Source organism: Tachysurus vachellii, chromosome 19 (assembly GCF_030014155.1).
Source record: "Tachysurus vachellii isolate PV-2020 chromosome 19, HZAU_Pvac_v1, whole genome shotgun sequence".
In the NCBI taxonomy this organism is placed as follows: domain Eukaryota; kingdom Metazoa; phylum Chordata; class Actinopteri; order Siluriformes; family Bagridae; genus Tachysurus; species Tachysurus vachellii.
In genome coordinates this window covers 3,051,344-3,070,123 of record NC_083478.1, presented here as the reverse complement: position 1 = coordinate 3,070,123, position 18,780 = coordinate 3,051,344, and the positions used below count along the sequence as shown (strand labels likewise).

At 38.3% G+C, this 18,780-nt stretch overlaps 1 protein-coding gene across 2 annotated transcripts; it reads right to left on the bottom strand.

The window, feature by feature from the left end:
- Positions 1-1,434: 1,434 nt before the first annotated feature.
- Positions 1,435-18,430, bottom strand: etv7 (ETS variant transcription factor 7). Of its 2 annotated transcripts, XM_060893516.1 has the most exons (10): positions 18,219-18,430; positions 16,588-16,687; positions 15,548-15,712; positions 14,638-14,715; positions 9,290-9,418; positions 8,898-9,059; positions 7,509-7,651; positions 4,332-4,432; positions 2,699-2,928; positions 1,435-2,593 (listed from the first exon to the last, which is right to left on the bottom strand). In XM_060893516.1, the coding sequence occupies exons 1-9, from the start codon at positions 18,252-18,254 to the stop codon at positions 2,745-2,747; spliced, it is 1,098 nt and encodes a 365-aa protein (XP_060749499.1). In that variant the 5' UTR covers positions 18,255-18,430; the 3' UTR covers positions 1,435-2,593; positions 2,699-2,744. The 2 variants fall into 2 exon arrangements, with proteins under 2 accessions (XP_060749499.1, XP_060749498.1); XM_060893515.1 differs by having other exon boundaries at positions 2,300-2,928.
- Between the last annotated feature and the right edge of the window lie 350 nt (positions 18,431-18,780).

Sequence of the window (18,780 nt, the reverse complement as noted above, 5' to 3'; positions counted from 1 at the left end):
CACATGCTGTCTTGCACATTCAGTCAGGTTCGGATTTGCACAACTCATTACAATACCTCATATAACTGCTGTTATTATATAAAGTGTTCATTCCTGTATTTTTGCACATGTACTATAGAATATACAGTATGTACACTGGTCAGCGCTGCTTTTGTGTATTGTATTGTTTGTTTGCACTGTTTATGTCTCTGTTTGCACTAGGTTGCACAGATGCACTTTATGTGGCTAGGACTAACTAACTTTAAGTCCTTAGCTCTGTGTTGTTACATGTAGCTCTGTTTTTGTAGCACCATGGTCCTGGGGAAACGTTGTCTCATTTCACTATGTACTGCTTCATCTATACATGGTTGAAATGACAATAAAAGCTTCTTGACTTGATACAACAATAACTGGAATTGGAGCTGCTCACTCACTCAGTCCCTTGCCTGCAATCACACTTTTCTACCACTAGGGGGTTTGGCAAACGCATGTTCAGAGAGATTCTAAATCAGTGGTCTTCACTTTTTTTCATGTGAGCCACACTGATAGGACAAAGTCAATAGGAGAGCCACTTTCACCGCAAAGTATGCCAAGTTATTCAGTCTTAAATAGCTTATCTGCTTAAATACAATGTACAATATTGCAATACAATAATTACTTAAAAATCATTCTTTATTATGCATCTGTCAAGGGTTTGATCCGTGAAGGACAAATAAAAATTCATCTGTCCACTGTTCTTGAAAATTTCTATGCTCGTCTTGTAAGACTCGCACCTTTCTTTTTTTTAGCAGGCGCGAACTCTCCACAACCTCCGTCTCCGGCTTCCTCTCGAGTTGCAGATGACGCATGCTCCCCGTCAGTTACCTCTTTTGTCACTGTCACATTGCTTTGTTGCTGTTCATTTTGTGCACGGGATTGTTTGATAAGAAATCGATCCATTTTTTTAGTCCGTGTGTACAGTAAACACAAGTTGTTAACTAGCATGAAACACAAACTAGCTTCTGGCTGGCCGCCAAAAACTGGCTATTGCGCAGAACGCAGTGAGTCAGTGACGAGTCACATAATATATATAAATATATATTATTATTTGTAATAGAGCACATTCGTTTTTCTATGCTTCCCTGATTGTTTTTAATGTTATTTAAATGAAAAATAAATTTTAACCACATGATCATATCATCGTATTATTTACTGCCATGCGAGCCGCATATTAAAGCTTGGCGAGCCGCAGGAGGCTCGCAGGCCGCGCAATGAGTAACACTGTTCTAAATAAACACAGATCCTGACACACAAGAATAACCTGATATTCTTGTGTATTCTCATTATACTACAAAAAGCAAACATTTGGGATGGTGTCTATCCACTTTTCAAGTGAATATAACCAGTATGTTTTCTAACTGGGTTCATTGCAACAGTTTTTGGTCTCTGCCTAGAATCAGGACGAAGATCTTCATTCAGCTATCTCATTATCATAAGCCACGCCCACTAGAGCAGATTTATAAAGATTCCAGTTGATTTGCCAAACTAATCACAAATCAGGGGCATCATATCGACTTCATAAAGCTCATAACGTAGTGTATTTGTGTCAGGTGTGTCGTCCTGTTCTTTTAGTGTTTGTTTGTTAAAAATAAAACTAACCATGATCGAGTGTGTTAGATCTGCTGTGCTGGGATTTAAGCTCCTGTTGAAGCTCTTCATAATCAGGTGGGAGGAAGCTCACTGTAGAGGTCACAAACTGAGTGTTAATCACTCTCTAAAACCTTGGGGAAGGTCTGAGACAAGAGCCAATATCTGTCCTTGCAGGACATCACCTGATCCAGGTGAGTGAGTTCACAGAAACACTGGGCTTGAGTGGTGTGTCTTCATAAGAGAAGTCAGTCAGCTCTGGGATATGGAGCTACTGATGGATGTGACATCACTAGCTTGGAAATGCTCGTGGCTGGCAACAGAGTTCAATGTGTGAGCTGGAGCTGGTCTCCAGAACCCAATTCAGACTACTCTCCTTCCACTTTTTATTACCTGAATGCTAAAGCGCTTCAGGTCCATTCTGTATAATTTTTATTTATTCTTTATTGGACTAGAACTAGTGATGAAGGACTGAGTTAACAAGAACTGGTTTCGTTCATGTTGCTGATCTGCTCTCCCCATCGCTCACAAATCAAGTTCTTTGAAAATGCATCTTTAATGTCTCTTCCCCTGGCTGCCATAATCTCAAAAATATGATCTAGTTTTTTTTCTCAAACTCTGATACTTATCTATGTATTTTAGAAATCTTTTATTTCTGCAATTTCTTTTATTGTACAATCAAAAATAAATTATTTATTTTCACTTTTATTATTTCTTCCACCTATCCTAAGTGCTAATAATTACATGAATTGCGTTAAAGAAACGTTTAAAGATTTAAACTAAAATAACCAAAAGTAAAAGAACAAAATGTAAAGAAATTGCATTCTAACCAAGAACACAATACTGTATATAGATTGTCATGCTTATTAAAAAACAATACAAAATGATAATGATGATAAAAACTGGGAAGATGGAGTGTTGGAAAGAGTCTGATATATATATATATATATATAGGTAGAAAGTTCAGGTCATTTGGTGATGCTCGGGTGTTTTGGGTTGAAATGAAAGCAGGAAGTAGACCAGTTTGTTTTACATGAAGAAATTTAGAGTGGAAATTGGGACAAGCAGGGTTGGGATTTAAACCATGATGGAGGACTAGATGGAGATATTTTGTGATGAAAACCGTGTTATTGTGGTGGTCATGGCAGTGGGGACACACTGAGGATGTGAAGAGATTCAGGACTGCAAGGGTCTGGGCTTGAGGACGGTGATACTTCCAGAGTTCCCTCTTTGTAAGCAGGAGAGACTGGACTGTCGGGAGACTCAGGAGGGTCAGAGCGATCAGATCTACTCTGAATGATCTCATTGGGAGTTTTAAGAAACCTACCAACAGAAGGAAAAATTCAGGCTGAATGAAAGGGGTAGTGAGGATCAATGTCTAACTTCTGAACTGAAAATCATTACAATTTAAATGTACAAAGACTTCATTAGCTGTTCATTTTTTAACTATGAGAGATCTTCCTGCTCATGTATCAATGAATGTTGGTCTCACTAGACCAGGGGTCGGCAACCTTAAACACTCAAAGAGCCATTTGGACCCGTTTCCCACAGACAAAAAACATATGGAGCCACAAAACCCTTTTGACATCTAAAATGAAGAGAACACTTCATATATCGTTTTTTACCTTTATAGAAAGTATAAAAAAAAACTGTAGTGTGTTGCATTTATGAAATCAATGAACTGCAAGCAAAATTTTATTTCTGCAAGCAAACAAAAATATTTTGAACAGTTTGAACTAACCTTAACAAAAAAGATGCCGGGTTGAAGGTTACTTTCAAATAAAATGTTCAATGTCTAATCGAGTCCTCTTCGTATTCGTGACATCAAAATTTTAACGTGCGTCTGCTTGTGTGTCGGATTTCGCAAGTCGGTGGTTATGACGCGTATTTTGAGTGACAAAAAAATTAAATACGGTTTATTTTAATGTTACAAGAGCATCATAATCTTAGCATTTCATTTTTTTTTAAACTAACAAACTAAAATAAAATAAATTTAAATTAAATATTTATTTTCCAAATCTACAGGGAGCCGCAGCAGAGGGATGAAAGAGCCACTTGTGGCTCCGGAGACGCGGGTTGCCGACCCCTGCACTAGACAGTGGTGGTTAATATGAAGCTTATATGAAAGTAGACACTCAGAACTTTATGAATTTGTAGAGTTTTATAAGTATTTCTGTTTTTCTTTAGACTACTAGGGGCAATATATTCATAGAAACGTTCCTAAAACAACCAAAAATGGTTTCTGTGTTTCCATACAAGTTTCTGTCTTGGTAACCTCAAACCCATTTCTGCTCTCTGAGATGCCCTGAAGTGCTTTTTTATAAGCATCTTTGAAGGTGTTATCTTCAACCACTAGAATCCTCTGTAAGCTTATCTGGCTTGCGACTGGCCTGAAAATCGTTTCTTCGTTTATACTGATTGAAAACGAATTCATTTTTTTATTTATTTTTTTGTTTTTCCTCTGACAGACCACCCAGTTTTTTAAGTTTTAATGTTTTCATGCTACTTGAGCTGACGTTTTTTTTGTTTTGTTTGTTTAAAATCTAGCGATCCTTATCGGATAAAACTCGAACATGTGCTGCAACAGAAAACGAACGTAAAAGCTAAGATAACATGATTGATATTTAAAATTTTGCTTAAATTTAAATGTAAAAATACAGCAGAATCTTAAATATTCAAGATATTATACAGTTTTTTTGCAAATCATTAGGAAGGTTTTCACCCACCTGAAGAGGAGTCTCTGCCCCGACTCTTTTTTGATGATGTTGAGTTTATAGTAATGGCGCAGTGCTCGAGACATTTTCTCGTAGGTCATGTTGGCCCGGTTCTGAAACACACCGAATCAAACAAAAGTTTAAACTAAAGTGCAGACTCTTTTCATGTCGGTTGTCATGCATCGTACTGTATGTGATAATGATGATGTGATTTGTATTCATAATAAATCTAAGCTGTAGAGCAAGGAGCTGAGATTCATGACCTCAGCATGCCCTTGAGTGATGTTGAATCTTGGAGACTATAGTGGGCAGGAACATGAGATGACATATGTCATGTTCTTTTTTTTCTTCCTTTCTTTAAACTCAATATTTGCTTTGCTCCCGGGTAACCTGATGTTCGGATATGGATATATGATGCATTGAAGGCTTGACTTTGTTTTAAGTAGAAGATTCTCCACAAGGGGGTGCTCTGACTGCTCTGGCTGTGGAGGCTCTGGATAATATCAGAGGAAGCGCGCTTTGTTAGAAAAATGTAGTTACCATGACTGAGGGTGCTAAGTGAGGCTGTGGTTTTCAGAGTTTCTGCACCAGACTGTTAAGTGTTAAAGTCTGTTGTGAGTTGTCTAGAGAGATCGCAAAATACAAAAATAGATTTCTTCACTCTTAGTGGTTAGCACGTTCACCTCACACCTCCAGGGTTGGGGGTTCGATTCCTGCCTCTGCCTTGTATGTGTGGAGTTTGCATGTTCTCCCCGTGCCTCGGGGGTTTCCTCTGGGTACTCCGGTTTCCTCCCCCGGTCCAAAGACATGCATGGTAGGTTGATTGGCATCTCTGGAAAATTGTCCGTAGTGTGTGATTGCGTGAGTGAATGAGAGTGTGTGTGTGTGCCCTGTGATGGGTTGGCACTCCGTCCAGGGTGTATCCTGCCTTGATGCCCGATGACGCCTGAGATAGGCACAAGCTCCCCGTCACCCGAGGTAGTTCGGATAAGCGGTAGAAAATGAGTGAGTGAGTGAGTGAGATTTCTTCACTTGCAGTATGCCGGGACATTTATTGTTTACTGGCTGTATTTATGCCAGTAAAATAAGAATTATTCAGAAAAGTTTTTAATAGTGATTTGTTCAGATCTAAATTATAGTGAAAACAGTTTAAATGATGATAATCATGATGCTGGAAGTCCAGGGAGGAAAAAGTTTTGAGCTTTGGTATTTTTCTGGTTTCCTTTCTGGGGTGCCGCACCCATGACTTCTTTTGACCTGAGATTTTTTTTTAAGGTGTGGTGTTGGAATGTTTGAGACTTTTCTGATTTTGAGTTTGCTAGTTTTTCAACTGCTAATTTTCAAACTGCTTCAAAACTTTAGCTGCAAGATTTTGTAAAAAAATGAATCAGTATTTAACTGAGAACTTGACCTTCTGCTTGTTCTGATTCTGTCTTAAAAAATAGGCTATAAATAGGGGCTCATTACTATTCAATAATATAAAATGGTCTTTTCACTTCTCAGTGTACAATCTAAGATGTTGCTAATCCATTTCTACAACAGAGCTAATGTGAGACTAGCGCTACAATCAGAGATTCGTATTATTTGAAGAAAGTTGTGAAGTGAATGAGTGAGTGTAGAATGATGTACTGTGGATGAATTATAGCAACTGTTATTGATTTGTCTGTGTGAACTCTAACATTAGCCAGCAAACTGTTTAAGTTATAAGAGACTTCATGTTGATTGGGAAGCAAAAACTGGACTATAGCTGAAGCTCATCAGTACAGTGATCCCTCGTTTATCGCGGTTAATGGGGACCGGAACCCCTTGCGATAGGTGAAAATCCGTGAGGTAGGAGTGCCACCCCCAGGAATTTCCGTATATGTGTGTGTGGGTACCAGAATGTTTAAAATATGTATATTTATACTATATATATATATTTTACTTAAATCTATTTAATTATAAAACCTTAATATTATACATTCACTCACAAATTTTACTTAAATCTTTTTAATTCTAAAACCTTAATATTATACATTCACTCACTCACATATATTTTACTTAAATCTATTTAACTATAAAACCTTAGTTTGACCTTTTCATTATGGTCATAATCTTCCTCTTCCTCTTGGGCTCACTAGTGGAATCTTTTGCACGGCGCTTAGGAGGCATTGTAAGGGCTTAACGAAAACACAATACGCAAGACACAGTTGACAGCGTGAACAAGAGTGGCGAGATACAGTACAACAAGGGAAGAAGCTGCGAGTGGATGCGATGATGCGCAGCCAAGCAGCTCAGATCTCGTGCCGGGAGCCAATCACGTGCCTTGTCTGAGTGCACATGGGTATGTACAAAGCCTCTGAGAGAGTTTCTCTCTTTTTGTCTGACATCCTGGGAAACCGTTGTTATTTTTATTTTTCGATGAATAATCTTTAAAAAATCACCGATGCACTGAGGCCGCGAAACTTGAACCGCGAAACCCGAACCGCGAAGTGGCGAGGGATTACTGTACTAATAAACATTTCCTCCATATTAAGACTTCATGAAAGACATGATAATCTCAGCCTGCTGTATGTTTTATGTTGGACTAAATGTCCAAAATGAGTGGATTCATTGCTCTTGGAAACAAGGTCCAAAGCAAAATCCTTCCTTAGGTGAAACAGTTTATGTTGTACCATGTGCTCCTACACTGACAGGATTCGTTTATTCATCTAGTTATTCACACCATCTAGTGTCACCCATATGAGGATGGGTTCCCCTTGAGTCTGGTTCCTCTCAAGGTTTCTTCCTTTACCAATCTAAGGGAGTTTTTCCTTGCCACTGTTGCCTGAGCCCTCAGACTTGCTCATTGGGGACAAATACACATACACACATACATACATACATACACACTGTGAACTGTATATATCTTGAATTTTTATTATATTAATTCTTTATACTTCTCCTTATGTTTATCTTTTGTTTTATGTTTATGTTCTGTAAAGCTGCTTTGTGACAATGTCCATTGTAAAAAGCGCTATACAAATAAACTTGAATTGAATTGAATTCATGGAAAGTATTTTATTCGGGACAGAGTAGCATCCAAGCGCCACAATGCTACACCCTTGGAGTTCCTTTACGGTATATAAATGACGTTATTTAGCAATTGAAATAGCAAAAACAGAAATTGAGCGTGAGGTCTTAGGTACACTGAGTGACTTGTGCGTTCACCTTATGGTTCCCCCAGAGTCGAGCGAGTCCATTGGGATCAACCACTCTGAAGATCATAGCGTCTCGATCCTCCCACTTGATGTAGGATTCGTATCTGGTGTCCACCAGCAGTTGGTACACATAATCCCATAATAATCTGCAATCTGGAGTGGTGGAGAATGAGGAGACATTTATCATTTAAAATTTATCAATTCAAATACCTTAAAAAAAATTCAGACCTTAGTACAGTTCGGTGATTTGGCTGCCAGATAACGTGAGCATGCATGTATGTGTGTTAGAGTTTATATTAAACATTTCCTCCATCATGCAATGTAGTCGATTGACTGTGAGACAAGATAGCATCTACAGTATAACAACCATTTTTTACAGCATTTTACATTTGAAGCTATCAGTTTTTTATTCATAATTTTTGGTTAGGGTTATTTTCACTTGAAAGTGAACAGATTAAATCAATAATATAAAGAAGGCATGCTAACAATGCTAACATACACCTTTCCCTTTTAGAACCCTTTCTTCCCTAATTCTACCTTTGTCTTATTAAATATGGCTACTGGTTAAATAGTTTACAAATATTAGCTAGCTTGACAGCTTCAGTAGACAAATATTGTATGTAATTTTAGCTCATTTATTGGGCCTGGATTTTAATAACACAGTATACAGTAGTACTAGTTTAGCTAACAGGAAATAACTAGCAATATTAGCAAACTGTTCTGGCTACAGTTTGGCATATAACTGCGACTAGATTGGTTAGATAAGCTAAAAATTAAAATGGTGCAATTTGTTTTTTACATGTGTGCTTTACTTGCTCTTGAATTTGTTCTCTTGTGGTAACGTTAGGATTCTGACTTTAGTGTACATTCATTTATGCTGGGATCTAGAGTCGTGTTACTTCAACTGTTGTGCTATTGTATAGCATTGCTGGTTCTGTAGTGTTGATTGGAAGTGATTGGAATTGACTGTTTATGCTCTTTATGCTAATTAGTTTTCCCAGGTGAATTTTAGGTGTAAGCGAAATGAATTACATTTACAACATTTGGCAGATGTCCTTATCCAGTGCCATATACTGTTTATCTCATTTTATACAACTGAGCAATTGAGGGTTAAGTGCCTTGCTCATGGGCCCAACAGTGGCAGCTTGGTGGACCCGGGAGTTGAACTCACAATCCTCTGGTCAGAAGACCAACGACCTTAGTCACTAAGCTTAACCAATCCTACCACACTGAAATGAATCAAGGCTATGAAGTAAAAAGAAACACTAGTGCTGATGCCATGTGGTGGGATTGACTGATTTAATTTAACTTGAGAAAGTCATGACACAAACTAAGAAACTTCTAGGTGCAGAGTTTTAACTTGTAAGGTTTCCAGTGTTAGGTGTTTCCATGAGGCTACCTGCGATTTTTCCGTTGGCTTCAGTTGTTGGCGTTTTGATCCTGGATGGTTCTGTTCTGAAGGACAGGTTGAGCGGTTCGTCTCTCTTGCTGGAGACCTCAGGATGGACAGGTTGGACTGGAGAAAGCTGTGATTTTCTTTCTTCAGAAACACATGGAGTTTCTAAATGATTAAGGAAAAGATACATGTGATATGACACAGTGCAGTAAAAAAAAAATATTGTATTAAAGCTATTTTAATATTTGCATAATTATATCATTAATGTATTCACTGTATCTCTACAGTGTTACCCCAACAATTAAATTATGTTTATGCTAACCTAATACTGCAAAACGTACAGCAAGTTCATCTGCTGTAAAAACTGAAATGTGTTAAATATCTTGTTTTCAGACCTTTGTGTGTTTGTGGAAGGCTGTAATGCTGAACTTGGAGGTTTTGTCTCATTTCTGGGCTTGATGTGGTTCGAGTGTGTGGGTTCACAGAACACACAGGCACAGATCTGTTAGCGGCACTGCACAGACCTGCAATGAGGAAGCATAAGAGAGAATTAGTTACTGTTAATAAGCAGAAAAGTCTGAGTCTGTTGCTAAAAGTCTGAGTCGGCCTGCCAATTTGTCTGTCAGTGCCAGCCTGCCTGCGGGTCTGTCAGTGCCTGCCTGCCTGCAGGTCTGTCAGTGCCTGCCTGCCGGTCTGTCAGTGCCTGCCTTCTGGTCTGTCAGTGCCTGCCTGCCTGCGGGTCTGTCAGTGCCTGCCTGCGGGTCTGTCAGTGCCTGCCTGCGGGTCTGTGAGTGCCTGCCTGCCTGCCGGCCTGTCAGTGTCTGCCTGTCTGCGGGTCTGTCAGTGCCTGCCTGCCGGCCTGTCAGTGCCTGCCTGTCTGCGGGTCTGTCAGTGCCTGCCTGTGAGTCTGTAAGTGCCTGCCTGTGGGTCTGTCAGTGCCTGCCTGCGGGTCTGTCAGTGCCTGCCTGCTGGTCTGTCAGTGCCTGCCTGCCGGCCTGTCAGTGCCTGCCTGCCTGCCGGTCTGTAAGTGCCTGCCTGACGGCTGGTATTTATGTCAGTGCCTGCCTGCCTGCCTGCCGGTCTGTCAGTGTCTGCCTGCCGGCTGGTATTTGTGTCAGTAGCTGCCTCCCTGCCAGTCTGTCAGTGCCTGCCTGCTGGTCTGTCAGTGCCTCCCTGCCAATTTGTCTGTCAGTGCCTGCCTGCCAGCCAATTTGTCTGTCAGTGCCTGCCTGCCTGCCGGTCTGTCAGTGCCTGCCCGCCGGTCTGTCAGTGCATGCCTGCCAGTCTGTCAGTGCCTGCTTGCCGGCTGGTATTTATGTCAGTACCTGCCTGCCTAAATGCTGGTATTTACAGTATGTAAGTGCTTGCCTGTCTGCTGGTATTTATGTCAGTGTTTGCCTGTCTGACAGAGTATGCTATAGTTAAATGTTTATCATATTGGCTAAGATGCGATGTGCTTCATTGCCGAATAGAAAAAAGCCAAGTTTATTTCAGGTTTATTTGTCAGCAGTAACCACCTCTTCTGATTCACTGAAGATATCTTACTCTACCAGTATCTAAAAGCTCCCAGGAAACAATAGCAGGCGATTCATCAGGTTACACTCCTTTTGTTTACTCGCACAGGAGGAAGAGGCCGAGAATTTTATTTCCTTTTTGTTGAACGAGTGCTGCAGGTCAGTGCAGGTTTTCACCGCCATACTGGCATCAGTACAAGCAGGAAATAAAAAAAAAAAAAAGCAGCAAACCAAAACAAACAGTATCAGTCTTCACTGCGTGAAACTGAAGTGAAGAGAGTGAAGCTTTATACACAGTACATCAAATATGAAAATGTGTTGTGTGTTGGATAAATGAAACCATTTGCATAGCAGTTTCGGTTGAATTTAAGACACATCATGAATAATAACTTGATGTGACTGTAGTTCAGGTAAAAGTGAAGGCTGTATGAAGAATAAAACAGTTTGGGGCTGGAAACAGGTAGCACGACACCACTCGCTGTTGATTATTTTGCTCAGTAGCACACCATCATGAATGTGAAAATCAATGTTCATAAAATAATGGAATTTAAATATAGTTTTCTCTGCAAACAAGTTGCATTGCTGCATTCTTTATAGACCTTTGCACATGTATAATATTCCCTTGGGTATTGTAAAAGCTGGGGAAACAGAATCCTGGGTTACATAGTTTTATACACTGCTCATACATTTCCCACGGTTATTAATTAATCCTGAGTATCTTTATAATCTGACATTTCACACCGTAAATTCCTAAACCCTGATGCAACCTTCTTATTTGCATATTTGCACCATCAACGAACATGACTGAATAAAGCATGCGCTTGATTCAAAAACTGCTTAAATAACCAAAGGACAAGCCTACAGTTCTGCACCATTGTTAGCTTTCACAGCTTTGTTGTCTTTTTTATGTTTGTCGTGTAGTTGACCAGCTAATTCTTACTCCCTATCCTGAGTGTGCACATCCCTCTCGTGATGTTTAGTGATTTGTTGCCTGACGCCACAGAGAAGTGTTGCTACGTCCTGTTCACTTTCTGATTTTGTGTCTGTTGCTAAGCATCTATTCGTCACCTTTTAACAGCACGTCCTTTTACACTGTACACGTTTAGCGCTACAGTGCGGAGTTACCGAAAAAGCCGATCTAATCCTGCTTCGGCACAGAGTTTCATAATCCCAGGTATTAAGCCCATGTTAACCCCAAGTGTGAAATGTTTTCCTTCCCGGTGTGAAGAGCAGGGTTTAGAAAACAATAACCTGGGGTTAGGCTCAGTCTGAAAAGCCCTCATAATACACCAAATTTAGAATTCTTAGAAGGAAAAAGACTAGTTGCGTAAGATAAAGAGAATGAGTATATAAAATGTTGGTAGTTATACAGTATATGGAATAATACGCCATGCTGCATCCATGCTGTTATGCAAAGATATTGCACTCTGAGGCATGCGATGAGGCGTGACAGGAAAGAGGAGTGACTCCACCCACACCAAGTGTGGTATTGTTGCATAACAAGCACGGTCTGGATTGTGTTATTGAGCTCATACTACACCAAATTGCCATAGATGAGAGTGTTTAATTACGGAATGATATGGCACACATTTTAACAGTTTATTTAGAAGTAATGCTGTGTCACGTCCGAGAGACAAGTTAGTTCCTGTTTGCTTACTTTAAAGTGTCTTTCACTCTCTCTTTCAGTCTCTCTTACACACACACACACACACACACACACACACACACACACAGTGCAGCCTGTCACTTTATCGAGAAAACGGAAAGCACAAAACGAGAATGAGAGCACTTCCAAATAAAACTCCTTCCCTAAATGTTAACATCTTCTAACAAACAGCTTCACCACATCAACGATCACAAGAATTACTCTGTTAAACAACCGTCTGCTGTAGCACTCCCTCTCTGTGAGGTGTTGCTATAGAAACTGTAATACCTTCAGTGCGTTAACACGCATGTTACAGCCGAAACTAAATGCACTGATATACGCAAAATTACACGCTCCTTCTGACCAATCAGAATCGAGCATTCAACCTCGCTGTGATTTAACATTCATTTAAAGCACAGATAAATTATCAACGGATAAAATTGTATGTAAAAATGTTTTTTGTTTGTTTTTTTTACATACAGATTGTTGTTCATTAATTTCTATTAGTCTCTTATGTAGCATTTCCTGTTATAAAATTATAATAACCCAAATATGAGATTATTAAAGCTATTTTCAGACATTACTACTCATCTCATTGTCAAGAGAAAAAGCGTAAGAGTAAATTAGTAAAAACACCAAGTAAGAGGTTTAATAATCTTAAATTTGGCTTTATGTAATATTAAAATAGAACCTACTATATAACTGTAAATAAATTCAAGTATTTTTAATGACTAAGATGTTTTTGCAGTGTGAGATTTTTAGAGTTTTCTGTAATACCAATGCTAACATTAACATTATCATAATTTACTCATTCTCACTCATTTTATACCGCTTATCCGAACTACCTCGGGAGCCTGTGCCATCTCAGGTGTCATCGGGCATCAAGGCAGGATACACCCTGGACGGAGTGCCAACCCATCACAGGGCACACACACACACACTCATTCACTCACGCAATCACACACTATGGACAATTTTCCAGAGATGCCAATCAACCTACCATGCATGTCTTTGGACCGGGGGAGGAAACCGGAGTACCCGGAGGAAACCCCTGAGGCACGGGGAGAACATGCAAACTCCACACACACAAGGAGGAGGCGGGAATCGAACCCCCAACCCTGGAGGTGTGAGGCAAACGTGCTAACCACTAAGCCACCGTGCCCCCCTTTATCATAATTTATTTTTATCTAATTCTTGATCTAGTCATGACTCATTACTGTGGACTTCCTCATCTGATCTTTCTTCTCTCTTGTTTCATCTCGACTAGAGAACTATTTCATGTTGTGAACATTACCAGCGCCGACCGAGACGTTCTGTGTCTCGGCTCGAGGAGTCGCTAGGGTTGGTGGGAAACGCTGTTCTTTATTGCACACGCTGATTAGAAAGTAAAATTTAATGATGAAATTTCTATCATTTTAAAATCAGTTGCATCAAAAAATGACAAATGTGAAATTAAAGATTCAGTTCGAGTTCCACTCAAAGACGCTGATTGTATAAAAGTTACAGCTAATTATAGAGTTCATTTGTATTTAACACTTTAACACACTGTCACTTTAACTACTATCTGCACTTAACCACACGCTCTCACCAGACTACAATCTGTGCTAATTCCTTCCGATATTTAGCACTATAGTTAAATAGCAACAGGAAATAAAATCTAATATTAGGTAGGAATTAAAGCAGTGAGTAAAGGAAATGAAGAAATATCCATCTCACAGTGCAGGAGTGTGTCTGAGTTCGACATGTTAGACAGTCGTTGGTGTCTGTTGCTTTGACTGGGTGTCTCTCTCTATGTCTCTCTCTCCCTCTGTGTGTCTCTTTCTCCCTCTCTCTGTGTATGTCTTTCTGTGTGTGTCTGTCTCTGTGTATGTATCATTGTGTGTATTATTCTCTCTCACTCTCTCTCTCTCTCTCTCTCTCTCTCTGAGTGTGTATCTCTATTTGTTTGTATCTCTGTGTTTGCATCACTCGCTCTGTATCACTCACTCTGTGTAACACTCACTCTGTGTATCACTCACTCTGTGTATCACCCACTCTGTGTATCACTCACTCTGTGTGTATCACCCACTCTGTGTATCACTCACTCTGTGTGTATCACTCACTCTGTGTATCACTCACTCTGTGTATTCCTCACTGTGTATCACTCTCTCTGTGCATCTCTCACGCCTCGTGTATCACTCTCTGTGTGTAGGCATCACTATGAGCGCATCTTTCTCTGTGTACTGTATCTCTCACTGTGTGTATCACTCTCTGTGTGTATCTCTTTGTATCTCTCACTCTGTGTGTATCTCACTATTTGTGCATCTCTCACTCAATGCGTATTCCTCTGTGTATCACTCACTCTCTGTGCATCTCTCACGCCGTGTGTATCACTCTCTGTGTGTATGCATCACTGAGTGTGTATCTTTCTCACTTTGTGTATCTCTCTCGCTGTGTGTGCATCACTGAGTGTGTATTCCTCTCTGTCTATCTCTCTCACTCTGTGTGTATCCCTCACTATGTGTGTATCATTCACTATGTGTGTATCCCTCACTATGTGTGTATCCCTCACTCTGTGTGTATGCGTCATTGTGTGTGTTCTCACCTGCAGTCCCGACGGAGCCAGGTGCCGTGCAGCTTCTCTGCTGCTTCACGTGCTGTAGGAGTTCATACAGGACGTCACCTGCAAGTAAAAATTAAAAACAGGGCAATTTATTCTCCCTGAGTCGGGACTTTAGGTTTTACAGCACCTTAATATTAAAAAAAAAAACACTGCCCAATGACATGCTGATTTTTATTTGGTAGTGGCTATAAACACTGGAGCTTAGATATTAATTTGTGTCTGTATTAAGCCACTTAACTTACAAGCTAACTACATGATTGTTTTATTGGTTTCCAGGCAACCAGAAACATGGGACTAAGAAGGATTTCCTTGATTGTTTTGTTTTGTAAAATGAACTACATCTGGAACATACACTCAGTGACCACTTTATTAGGAACACCAGTACACCTCCTTCAGATACTGAAGATTGGTCTTTTGTCCCCTCGTCAGTCTGGGTGCCTCTGAAGCCTCAGATTTCTGTTCCTGGCTGCAGAACCATGTGGATCCCGATGTGATCTGCTGCTGCTGTCACTAATTTACCTTAAAGTTTGATTTCTTGTGTGTTATATGATGATTTTCTGATCTCTACGCTGGTAGTGCACTTATTTGAGTTGCCTTCCTTCCTGTCAGTCTGTCTATCCATCTCAAGTCCTTTCCAAAGATCAGCTTTTTTGTTTACTCACTCACTCACTGACTCACTCATTCTCCACCGCTTATCCGAACTATCTCGGGTCACGGGGAGCCTGTGCTTGCAACATGCAAACATGCAAACTCCACACACACAAGGCGGAGGCGGGAATCGAACCCCCAACCCTGGAGGTGTGACGCGAACATGCTAACCACTAAGCCACCGTGCTCCTTTCTTCAGTTTATTAACTGACTAATCAATAGGATAATATGGTTGTTATTTGACCTGAACTGGGGCAGCGAAGGCGGAAATCCTCCTTGGTGAGGAGACACAGTGCTTTTCCGTTCATCTCGAACTTCTCGTGGTTGGCACGGCGCAGGGCGTATTCCTTCTGTGCCCAGCGCAGCCACAAGTTAACGTCGTCTTTATCCCACAGAGATGGATTAATACCTGATAACAAACAACAACACAGACACATCATGATCATTCCACAGCCTTTATAAATACAGATACATTACACAACCAGACACCTTTTTTTGTGTTTAAACAAGTACATTTTATAGAATTACAACAAATATACACACTAGGACACAGTGACACGATTTGATTTATGTCTGGTTTTATATAACAACACAAATCCATTGTTTGTTTTTAATATTTTATATTTTAATTTTCACTTTGATTCGTTGTTAGCTTTGACTTCCGGAACATGTTGAACTGATGACATGAAATACATGAAGTGTTAGTTACAGATCATGTATTTATTTATTTATTTATTTATTTATTTATTTATTTATTTATTTATTTATCTATCTATTTATCTATCTATTTATTTATTTATAATACTGAACTTTAAACACTATTTATAATTATTAGTTTTGTTTTTTAAAATTGTATTTTAGAAAGAAATGGGTTGTATGTAATACTTTATACAGTTAATAATAATTTTTATTTATAATAATTTCATTTTTATAATTTCATATAATTGATACATACAAATACAAATAAACTCAACTTGTTTTATTAATTGGCATTGGCTACTAACGGGACTTTGTAAATTAAGATTCAAGTATTTTACTGTTTATGTTTATTTCTATAATTTTATGTTGTACTCATACAAATTTAGACTACACACAAAAAAATGACTGATTTAAAATTCCACATGGAATTATGGGATTAATTTATATATATATATAACACGTATATATATATACGTATAACATATATATATATAACACGTATATATATATATGTGGTATCAAGCCATTTTAGCTTTTAAACAGTGAATACAATAGAATTGCACTTTCAGTTCGTTCAGGACTCACGTAATCTTCCAGGAAGTTTGCAGAGTTCGTCTGGTATTTCAGGAAACATAGAGGTCGAGGGGTTTGTGGTGTGCAGTTTAAGTTCACCATCACTTGTGTCCTAAACCAATAAACACATCACAAAATCATTATCTGTCTATCTATCATCTATCTATCTATCTATCTATCTATCTATCTATCTATCTATCTATCTGTGTATCTGTCTGTCTGTCTAACTATCTATCTATCTATCTATCTAGAATTATTATTTTCAAATAAATGTAAAAAATGAAATTGTGAAAATAAAATAAAATTAAAATTCTTTCAATATTATAACAATATCTTTTTTAATTTAAAAGTGGTCAGATTATATATTATATTATATTATATTATATTATATTATATTATATTATATTATATTATATTATATTATATTATATTATATTATATTATTTTTTTGTGTGTGATTTTTCAAATAATCAAATCAAAACTCTTTTGATATTATTTTTTCCAACATGGAACTTTAAGTGCCTGCCTCAGATATTTAAATAAATAAAAAAACAAATATCTATTTATTTATTCGTTTATTTACTTTTTTTTACTTTTTATTCTCTCTCTCTCTCTCTCGCTCTCTTTTTTTTCTCTCTCTCGTGCTCTTTTTTAACCCATTTTCTTGGGCTGCTTCAAAATATCTTATGTAATAAAATATTTTACAACAAAAGATTTTTCTGTATCTCATCATTTTCCTCTATTTAATTCTTTAGCTCTGCTGTTTATTTTTTCTATAGAATGTATTTCACTATATTTCATTACAATGAAAGGATTCGTTCTCAGCCTTGGTTTCCTGTAAATAGTCTGACTTACTGTTTGTTTTTTCAGATGTAAAGTGAAAGAATCGTTCAGGACAAAAGTGAAAGTAAATTGTGTCATTAATTGTGTTGTTCAGATTTGTGCTCTACAGTTTTGTAATGTTTATGAAAGCAGTTATTCCTCCACATTTGATGTTATTATGTGATTATTGTTATAAATACTGTTATTGTTATACATATTATTATATATGTATATATATATATATAATGGTGTATAGGTCTGTCTGTGGGTACTCAAATAACTAACCCTTAGTGTGTGAAAACAGACAATGTTTGCTGTGTGCGCATGTTGGTGTATGTTTGTGTGTGTATGTTTGTGCATGTGTGTGTGTATGTTTGTGCATGTGTGTGTATGTGTGTATCTTTGTGTGTGTGTATGTGTGTGTATTTGTGTGTGTGTGTATTTGTGTGTATGCTTGTGTGTGTGTAGGTAGTATGTTTGTGTGTGTATGTTTGTGCATGTGTGTGTGTATGTTTGTGCATGTGTGTGTGTATGTGTGTATCTTTGTGTGTGTGTGTATGCGTGTGTATTTGTGTGTATGTATGTGTGTGCGTATTTGTGTGTGTGTGTGTATTTGTGTGTGTATGTTTGTGTTTCTGTGTGTATGTGTGTATCTTTGTGTGTGTGTGTGTATGCGTATATCTTTGTGTGTGTGTATTTGTGTGTGTATTTGTGTGTGTGTGCGTGTGTATATGTGTGTGTATATATATATATATATATGTGTGTGTGTGTGTGTGTGTGTGTGTGTGTGTGTGTGTGTGTGTGTGCGCGCTCTCCCTTACCGTGATAAGTTTAGGCGCTGTAGAGCTGTTGGTCATTTTGTTCTTAGTAAACTTCACACCTCATTATTCTCATTAACAGGTAAAGAAGTGCTCAGCGACTGAGCTTTAAAAGATCAGTCTTTATATCTAGAGAAAGATGAAGCCAAACGTTTATCCACATGCAGTCGGTGCTGAAAGTGAGTCAGAGAGTCAGACTGCTGTTAGTATAGAAACCTTCCGGGAAATGAAAGTGAAAGAGGATCTGCACATGGATTTGCAGAAACAACACGACCAACAAACTCCCAGAGAACACAGAAGCAATGCTGCTTTTCTTTCAGTGTTCTGGAGAGAACATCAACACATCTAAAGAAAGATATATACACTATATATTATGGTATATTATAATATATAATCATGAATATAATAATCATCATCTTTATTAAGAGAATGTTAATTATAATACTACAACAAGAGCACCAATGACAATAATGATAATAATAATAATAATAATAATAATAATAATAATAATAATAATAATAATAATAATAATAATAATAATAATAATAATACGCACCTTTGGTAC

Coding starts and splice junctions, on each gene's coding strand:
- etv7 (XM_060893516.1), bottom strand. CDS start 18,254: ATGACCAACAGCTCTACAGCGCCTAAACTTATCACG. Junction 14,716..15,547: donor CCTTCGCTGCCCCAGTTCAG/GTCAAATAACAA, acceptor TTTTACTTGCAG/GTGACGTCCTGTATGAACTC. Junction 9,419..14,637: donor TGGCTCCGTCGGGACTGCAG/GTGAGAACACAC, acceptor TCCTCATTGCAG/GTCTGTGCAGTGCCGCTAAC.